This window comes from Monopterus albus, unplaced genomic scaffold (genome assembly GCF_001952655.1).
Source record: "Monopterus albus unplaced genomic scaffold, M_albus_1.0 scaffold41.1, whole genome shotgun sequence".
NCBI lineage: Eukaryota > Metazoa > Chordata > Actinopteri > Synbranchiformes > Synbranchidae > Monopterus > Monopterus albus.
The window spans coordinates 3121336-3130831 of NW_018127921.1; the positions used below are offsets into that span (position 1 = coordinate 3121336).

The 9496-nt window shown below is 41.5% G+C and overlaps 2 protein-coding genes across 3 annotated transcripts in view; one reads left to right on the forward strand and one right to left on the reverse strand.

The window, feature by feature from the left end:
- Nucleotides 1–4815, reverse strand: part of zc3hc1 (zinc finger, C3HC-type containing 1) — a 9324-nt gene extending 4509 nt beyond the window's left edge. Inside the window, exons 1-8 of the mRNA XM_020599565.1 lie at nucleotides 4291–4815; nucleotides 2923–3025; nucleotides 2550–2700; nucleotides 2339–2422; nucleotides 2080–2207; nucleotides 1387–1526; nucleotides 895–1165; nucleotides 542–745 (exon numbers count right to left, since the gene is read on the reverse strand). Of these exons, the coding sequence (XP_020455221.1) occupies nucleotides 542–745; nucleotides 895–1165; nucleotides 1387–1526; nucleotides 2080–2207; nucleotides 2339–2422; nucleotides 2550–2700; nucleotides 2923–3025; nucleotides 4291–4418 (1209 nt within the window). The 5' untranslated portion in view covers nucleotides 4419–4815. The remainder of the gene's footprint in view (nucleotides 1–541; nucleotides 746–894; nucleotides 1166–1386; nucleotides 1527–2079; nucleotides 2208–2338; nucleotides 2423–2549; nucleotides 2701–2922; nucleotides 3026–4290) is intronic.
- Nucleotides 4816–4899: 84 nt separating this feature from the next.
- Nucleotides 4900–9432, forward strand: klhdc10 (kelch domain containing 10). 2 transcript variants are annotated; one of them, XM_020599567.1, is made up of 9 exons: nucleotides 4900–5147; nucleotides 5945–6166; nucleotides 6299–6453; nucleotides 6636–6784; nucleotides 6876–6960; nucleotides 7379–7445; nucleotides 7546–7593; nucleotides 7710–7849; nucleotides 8023–9432. In XM_020599567.1, exons 1-9 carry the CDS (start codon nucleotides 5057–5059, stop codon nucleotides 8230–8232), a joined length of 1167 nt encoding a protein of 388 aa, XP_020455223.1. In that variant the 5' UTR covers nucleotides 4900–5056; the 3' UTR covers nucleotides 8233–9432. The 2 variants fall into 2 exon arrangements, with proteins under 2 accessions (XP_020455223.1, XP_020455224.1); XM_020599568.1 differs by having other exon boundaries at nucleotides 4900–5132.
- Nucleotides 9433–9496: the final 64 nt, after the last annotated feature.

Consider the following 9496-nt stretch of genomic DNA (forward strand, 5'->3'; position numbering starts at 1 on the left):
ACACCTCCGAGCGCCTGCATCGGCAATGGAGGTGAAGAATATGGTCCATTCAGACTCAATGTCTCCAGTCTCCCTCGGGATCAGGTCGAAGCTCTGCCGGAGGTGTGAGTTAAAGATCTCCCGGACAGGGGGTTCTGCCAAACGTTCCCAACAGACCCTCACAATACGTTTGGGTCTGCCGAGTCTGTCTAGCTTCCCCCCCCCCACCATCGGATCCAACTTACCACCAAGTGGTGATCAGTTGACAGCTCCGCCCCTCTTTTCACCCAAGTGTCCAAGACATACGGCCGACGTAATATGACAAAATTTATCACACAAGAAATACTCTGCAGAGGGGTCAGAACTAAAATTGTGATTTTAAAATGATAAACTGTAACGCTGTATCTTGAATTTAAGAAATAAAACCATCAATATTACTCTAAAAACACTGCCTTAATGGCTAGGCAGCACTGTAGTACTAGTCATTCATTTTTACTTCTGTGTCATAATAATACTGCAGTATCACTGCAAACATCAAATCAGCAGTAATATTAGTCCTTACAAGACCACCAACTGAGGAGAGGCACAGGCGTTTGGGAGGGTGCTGCAGGCTGGCAATGCCATCAGAGCCACAGTTGTCCCCCTGTCCTCGGGTACGAGCTGCAGGCCTCTTGCCCCTGGTCAAGGGACTTGGCAGCTCTTCATTGGGGCTTGGTGAGTCTCTGCTTCTGGCACGCAAGGCCACAAAGGAGGAGGTGCCTTCACCCTGTTACATACCAGAAAAGGTGAAAAAGCAAACTTTTTAAAGAATACATTTGCTATTGCTATATATGAAGCGAGGCAGTTCTATTTAAGATTAATATGTGCATATAAGCCGAGCTTAACCATAACCTAGCACATTTGCGTAGAACTTGCCTGGTCTGAACGGGTAGAGTCCTGGCTCCTCAGCTTCATACGACACGGGGTTGTAGCAGGGGTGGGTGAGACAGACGCTGCATGGTCTTCCTGGCCCTCAGACATGGCTGCGGAGGTGAGACCTGTTTCTTGTGCAGACTGGCCTAAAGTGTTTGATAAGGCATCTCCCTCGCCACTCGTTTCTTCCATCTGGTGGAAGTTCCACAAGCCCACCTTGCGCATACAGTAGGAGCAGGTGAGGATGGGCAAGTTCATGGCGTGCAGAGCTGGGCTAAGATAGATAAATGTACGGCTCAAACATTTTGATCAGGTGGCTTGTTGTGCCAATGTTCTCTCAGTTTGAAAACTGCCTCTCCTATCCTGCTTTGTATTTTGTTCCATGCACCTAGTACATCGAGGATACATTTAATACTGGAAATTAGTTTCGGTGTGTATGCTTACTCTAGTTTAGTGTTTTATGTATAATAGAAGGAGTTTGGAGTTTCATCTCACCTTGCTGCCCAGCCACAGAGAGAAACAATGCAAGCAGCCACCTGGACATCCAAAGGTTCAGAACATGGATCCCCTCCCCTTTTTTTTAGTTCTTCCTCAATCAACTGTAGTATAACGCTGACAACATCCTCAGTCAAAGACTGCAAGGAAACAGTAGACATATTTACGCATGAACAACAGATATCGGAATACATCTACATAAAGTTCACATTTCTCTATAATGTATGCTATCATTTGCATCATCTAGATCAAGTTTTTTTTTTATTGTCAATTCACTGTATGTGCAGGACATACAAAAAAAATCGAAATACTGTTTCTCTTTCTCATAATATTGAATGCCCATACCATTTAAGAAACTAAATAAAATAAAAGTAGAATAAACTCTGAATAAATAGAATATGAAGACCGAATTAAAGTAATTAGGATAAACTAAATGGTACAACCTAATAGGCTATGAAGAAACTCAAAGCCGTGTTCAAACTGTGACAGTAATGCGAATAATAACCAGAAGATTGTCAGGTGGTTAGCATTAGCATTGGCAATGAGATGAATAATAGCTTATGAAATGTACATGGACAGCAGTGCAAATGACCAAATAATGCCCTGGAACATCCTTCCAAACCCTTTCTGTAATATGAACAATGCTCATATGGTTTCAGGTGGTTTTTTTCCAAGACTTTTCTCCTGCCTCACCATAGACTTCAGCTGCTCTGGCCTCATGGCTGGCAGCTGCTGTGCAAGGAGACAGGCACTCTTGAAGCGCTCTAAGAAGGCAGTAAGAAGTGCTGATGGTTCACAGGCGGGAACCAGCCAAAACCGTTCTGAAATAAAAGCAACATTTACCATGAGCATCACATGATAGCCCTTAGCTCAATTCACCTGAGACAACAATGGGATGATACAGATTTATTTTTGTTAGCATATATACATGCTACCGGGATGTTGATCTTACCTGGACAAGGAAAGTCAGGCCAAGGACAAAACTTCTCATGCCGTGTCTGAAGCTGCCCCGATATCTCTGCAATGCGGGATTCATCTATTTAAAAGAAGATAGGTGTGACTTTTCATTTTTGACAGAGTGGCATCATCAGCCTAACTTTGCCAAAATAAAGTGTATCCTAGCTCTGACATTGTCTTTTTCTGTTGCTTCAACTTTTACTTACATTTCTCAAAATCTAAAGTTGGTTGTAGTGATGCACAAAGGAAAGCCTGGCAGCTGGAACACTTCAGCATATCACAGCCAATGTTGATCCAGCCATATCTGGCACACACCAGAGGGGACAGTAGGCGGGGTTTCCCTGCCCATTTCAAACAGTGTTCTGCTAAGGAAGTTTCCCCTGGAGACCAGTACATGTGAATTCACTGTTACGCTGAATGAAAGTACACATCTATGCATTTACCCACAGTGATTATTTAAATGTATCCTAATTGAAACACCAAATGCATATTGGGTATATATCAACAAATGATGTCCTTTAGGGACCACATGGTTGTACAATGTAAGAAAGAAGCTGTGTCAAAAGGAATAAAGGATATTGAAAAGGATTCCACTCTTGAGAAAAAAGCTTCTTTGTTTGTTGCCTCGCAGGGTGCTTGGGTGTTGCTTTTTGCTTCCTGAACTTTCAAATATCCTTGTCCACTGAAATCCAAATAGAATATACGGAGCTTCAGTTTCATCACCCTTGCTTGTTTTTTCAATGATAAGAAAGATGCAGTTGATTAAATGTATGTGCACTCTGCACTGTAGGATTCCTTAATATTTCTTCTAATAAACTTGTAAAGCTAGATAAGAACAGATGGTGCAGACCAACTGAATTTAATAATAACTGATGAATAAAAAGTTAGGAATTAGATGGGAACATAATACTGTAGCGACCTCCGGCGTGGAGGAGAGGAGCTAATGCTAACTGTGCGGCTAAGCTAGCTAGCGGGACGCTAGCACCGGAGTACTGCTAATACTGTTCCAACCTGGCTCCGCACACCGCACGGCTCTATCACTCTCTGAGCGCGCGTCGGAGATAAACCCCCTTATATCATTGGCTAAGTGTGCACTCTCACCCGGAACACTCGTCAGAATCCTGACTCGCGACCAAATACCACAATAACCGGTCAGTTCTTCGTCAGTCTCCTCTTTTATTTTATTTTCTTCTTCAACCATACACCAAGAGCCGGGGTCTGTCGGAGGTTTCTTCTGTTAAAGGGAGTTTTTCCTCCCCACGGTCGCCAAGTGCTTGCTCAAGGGGGATTTGTTGGGTTTTCCCTATGTAATAATATTGATAACAGTAAGGTCTAGACCTTACTTTGTAAAGTGCCCTGAGATGACTTTTGTTGTAAAATTTGATTTGATACACACACACATCCACAGAACGAAGGCATAACACAATGATCAATCCAGTCGAAGAGCAGACAACAAGGACGATCACAGAGTGCTCGATGCAACCCACCACACACAGCATGAACCGAACAGTCTTTTTAAACCCCCCATAATACAACAATAACTCGGATTATACAACACTCGCTTAACTATTTACGCACCCCCATGATGCTTGCCGCTGACCCTAACTTTCCCACTGGCTGGTGGCGGTCATCACAATACAGTTGTGAACCTTTCGTTGAGGGGTGGAGTGGTGTCCGAACAATAAATATGAGTACTCCAAAAAAACACCATTAAACGATAAAAGCACCACTTTCCTGATATGATATGCACAACAATATTATAATATGCAAACTCCTGTTGCTGGCCTAGATGCTGTCACATCTGCCGAAACTTGCCCATCTTGAAATTTCACGAAAGTAACGTTAGCCTAGCTGCAAGGCTAAGTGGCTAACCAAAGTAGCTAATGCCAACTTGTATCTCGTCCCTTTACATCAAACAAATGGTGCGCAATTGCTCAGAAAATACACCTGCTGGATCCGACTGATGACACCCCCTCATTAAGAAGCTCACGAACTTTCTCCGGAGAAGCAAGAGAAGACTTTTGTAGATTAGAGTTGCTGGCGCGATCTCCACGATTGCCACCAAGAGTCGCCATGATCGACTCTGAGGTCCTACAGAAAATAAGCCCTGAAACCAGTCGTTCCGCTTTGTACGACCCCGAACACAATACAGTAGCCTTCTTCTTCTGGTAGCCTACGGATCATGTTTACAGCTCGGACTGATCAGTTCCCCTTGCTCTCTGAAGGTGGATAACATTTATAAAAAAAAATGTAACTGAATACATGTAATTAAAAAAAAATAAATGTTTTTAAATAATCATGAGATTTTATAGAGTTTGTCTGGTGGTTAGTCCATTCCTTAAACTATTGTGGGAATTTGGTCTCATGAACTTATTACTCCCGCTGGTTATTTCTAAATTCCGGCTGTAGTCCTGTAGTGTTATCAGATCACAGTGTGAAACAAGAACTTTATATTTAACCACATGTATCATCATCTCTAGCCCCAAACCCGTTGTTGTTTTGGATACACGCGCAGTACCGCCCCTCTCTGATGACGCTAGGTTCTAATAACAAGCCCTGTGATTGGTCAAGTGTCTCATGGCCGCGGGGTAAAAACTGTGAATGGCTTCAAACTGACGCGGCTGTAAGAAGATTTATAATGTTTTGTCAGCACTTCAGCAAATGTGGTCATTTGATGTGACATTCTTCAGGACTGGATTGTAACGGGAAAACAATGTCGAACAATGAAGGTCCTCACAGTCCGGACAGGCTGAATAAATTCGAGAGACTAACAGGCAGGCCGCCATACGGTGAGACGCTACCAGGTCGGTCGGCAACATAAGCAAGACATGCTAATGACAGGCTTTAATTGATCGGTGGCACATTTTGCCAGCGCAGTGGTGGCTGCTGCTCCACACATTGTCACTCTTGTATGTTATAGATGTAAACGTCGCCCTTACTGGTGACATTGCTAAGCATAACGTTCATGCTAGCACCATCTAGCAATTCTTCTAATTTCTAATAACTTGTTAGAAATCATATCCACGCGGTGTGCTTTAAAAAATTAAATCATACCATTTCCTCTTTTGTAAAATCCCGTCTTTCTGTTGTACAGCAAGCTTAATGCATGTCTTGACACAACACAGTTATTGATTACTTGGTTTTCCTGACCTGTAAACAACTTGATGGGAGTTTAAAGGCTGCGTTTATATGTAGGAGATTCGGGTCTGTAAATGTCAAGAGAAATGCTGTGGTTTTGCTAAGGCAGAGCTGCCGGTGCATATTGACTAAAATCCTGTACCAGCTCACATCCACAAACAAATCATCCTCTAGTCAGCTTTGTTCTCAGTACTGGAAGTGACTGCTGCATTGTACTCTGAGAGGGGGTACTAAGTATTGATACCCATAGGTGCCGAACATAGTGCTCAGTACATCAACATGACTGAGTTTCCGTGTGTGTGTGTGGGGGGGGAGTAAGGATGCATTGATTAATCCTGTTAATATTAGGTTCTAGCAAATGATTTCTCTTGTTGATACACTTCTAATAGGTCTACCTGTGTCGAATCTCTGTTGCATGCTCCTCCTTTCCTCACCCCATGAAACTTTCTATCTCCCTCTCCAGCTCATCGTACTCCCCCTGCCCGCAGTGGGCATCGCTGTGTTGCTGATAACACTAACCTGTATGTATTTGGAGGATACAACCCTGACTATGATGAGTCAGGAGGCTCGGACAATGAAGATTATCCACTGTTCAGGGAGCTATGGAGGTACCATTTTGCCACAGGCTGCTGGCAGCAGATACGAACAGAGGGCTACATGCCCACAGAGCTGGCATCTATGTCAGGTGAAACTTACAATTATTAGTTTTTATATTTAGTAGAAAAGCATTTTGACTTCATCAGTATTTTATAGACAAAAGAAAACCTTGGTTTTTGTCCAAACGGAATAAAAACTAAATATTGTCGTGTTTCTTCAGCTGTTTTGCACGGAAACAACCTCCTGGTGTTTGGAGGCACGGGGATCCCCTTTGGTGAAAACAATGGCAATGATGTTCATGTTTGTAATGTGAAGTACAAGCGGTGGTCACTGCTCAACTGTCGTGGGAAGAAGCCCAACAGAATCTATGGACAGGTAGTCTCAGAGATCAGTCTGTAGTTTGTAATCTCATTACATCCAGTTTCTTAAAGAACTGTAGAGATGGGGAAAAACGCCAAATTACAACCAGAGTCTACCTGCTGGATACATATTTGATTTTAAAATGATTTAACAGAACTACCATTTACTCAGCTGCAATTTCATCTTTCCACTTGCAGGCAATGGTCATTATAAATGGCTTCCTGTATGTGTTTGGAGGGACTACAGGGTACATTTACAGCACAGACCTGCACAGGCTGGACCTGACTACCAGGGAGTGGATCCACCTCAAGCCCAACAACCCTCCTGATGACCTGCCTGAGGAACGGTATGGTGTCATGATTCATGAATGCACTGCAGGATCTAACTAAACCAAACATCTTGCTTGATGTGACATGCTGTTGGTGTGTGTGTCACAGGTATAGGCATGAAATAGCACATGATGGACAGAGGATCTACATTCTGGGAGGAGGAACATCCTGGACATCTTATCCTCTGGACAAGGTACCACTGTACCACACTATGAGTAGAATCACCAAACACATGTAACATAGCACCAAAATTGTGTGTCAGCCACATTCTCATGTTAAAAGTGTTTCAAGGAAGTCCTCCTAAACAATTTAGTTTTATTTTTTGACAGCTCAATGAACATTTGTTCTAATTATTTTTGATTACTATTTCATTTTTTATTACTAATCTGAGGATCAATACAGCTGAGAGTTGAATGACAAAATTGAACTTCAGAACAAGTGTTTCACAATATTGGCTGCATTGTTTCAACTAATGAAAATTCATATATCATATATATGGTCTCCATGTTTAAAATGACACTTTATGTATAGAGATTTTTCTTTATTGTAATCATTACTGAAATGAAATCAGTCATGATAAATACAGCCTCATTGCCCCTTTTTTTTATTAGATACATGCATACAATCTTGAGACCAATTCCTGGGAGGAGATTACAACTAAACCTCATGATAAAATAGGTCTGTATCATTCATTTCTTTTTTTTTTAAATTTTTTTTTTTAAGCTCTCCCTGTTTTATTCTCATGCACAATGTTCTAAAATGTCTGTGCTCATCACAGGGTATCCTGCTCCTAGGAGATGCCATAGCTGTGTGCAAATTCAAAATGGTGAGAATTCTTACACCAAATCAAATACTGTTGCATATTAATTCTGCCTTTATTTGATATGAAACTGCAGCTGGCACCAACAATAACGGGTATCTGTTAATTTTCCTCTGGTGTAGATGTATTTATCTGTGGAGGTTATAACGGGGAATTGATATTAGCTGATCTATGGAAGATCAACTTGCAGACCTTCCAGTGGAGTAAACTTCCAGCAGTGATGCCTGAGCCAGCCTATTTCCACTGCGCTGCTGTTACTCCAGTTAGTATTACACTACTATTTTGAACCTCTTTCTGTTGCAGTTCAATTGCTGTTGTATAGTTTAAAATGGCAACATCAATATGGATAGAACCTTCATTAATTTCTGTAATAAATGCCATACTGTACTGTATATAACACTGAAATGTTTCTCATTCTTTTACTCTATCTCCCAGGCTGGCTGTATGTACATCCACGGTGGTGTGGTGAACATCCATGAGAACAAGAGAACTGGCTCTCTGTTTAAGATCTGGCTGGCAGTGCCCAGCCTGCTAGAGCTATGCTGGGAGAAGCTCCTTAAGGCCTTTCCCCACCTGACTTCACTCCCTGCCATGGAGTTGCTTAACCTGGGACTCACACAGGAACTCATTGAACGCTTGAAATAGGCCACACAGTGGAAGACGGACAGACAAATGGATGCGATGGGCAGGGCTGACACAAGATGGTCTGGCAGAACTGGATTCACAGGATGCTTCTTGGGAAACTGGCCCCTCCACTCTCCTGCTTAATGTAGCCCCGCCTTAAAACCAAAAACAATGGGATGCGTTTTTTGTTTTCATTCTTATATTTTCAGTTAGTGATAATGAAGAAAATAAATGTGGAATGTTTTATGGATTTTATCCCCCTGCCACCACTGTTCCTTACATGATGCATTTGTGTCAAGCTCCTACTGCTCATCCTCCAGCCTGTGACAGCTGGAAATACTTTATTTTGCTATGTTATGTTTTCAAGACTGTCTGCTCCAACTTTAAAAATACACCACCTCGATTACTTTTAATCATTCTGTGCAGTGTGAAAATGCATGTATATTTATTTGAAGGACAAAATCAGTTTTTCTTTTAATTCTGGGGGTATTCTTATCACCTGATATTGCTGCTTGCACACACTTCCATAATTGCAGGCATTTACTTTAATAGTTCCTATAGGCAAAGGTGACCACAGTAATGGTTTCAGTCTAACAAATCAAACTGTGGATCTGTTAAAGAACCATGCCTGTGTTTTGCCCATTTTAGCCAATTTAAATTGAATCTCATCTACAATTTTATATTACTACTTAAATATTGTGATGTTTTAGATTTTTAAAATGTTTGACTTTCCAGGCAGACATTTTATTTTCACTCTGTGGTATGAAGAAAAACAAAATCCTCCAGCAGCTTGAAAACTTGCTTGAGCAGTCAATCACACTGATTTTCATGTCTGTTTTTATTTGTGAAGTTATGTTAATCAGACACAGTGCTCACTGTGAGGGATCTAAAATTGCAGGTCTTTGTTTTCTATATTATATGAAGTAAGGAAGAACATCGGTATACCTTGAATGTTCATGAGTAATGTTGTAGTAAATCAGCTACAACTTGCAGAAATGTTTAAAATATGATTTTTGTTGAGCCCTTGTACTTCCCAGATTCTGTTACATTGAAGATACATCTAAGAGAAGAGGGTACAATCACCTTAATTTAATTTAACTTCTATCTGGTTTGCTTGCAGCTCATTTGTAAACCAAACCATGCAACACGTCACTGTGAATTTGGTGCTCTACAGAGTTAATTTAAAGTGCTTCTATTTGAATAAAGACAATTCTGTTCATACATTTAATCCTTCCCTCTCTGTTGATGAGAAGCTATTTTGCCCAGGGATTTGTTTCAGTAGCAG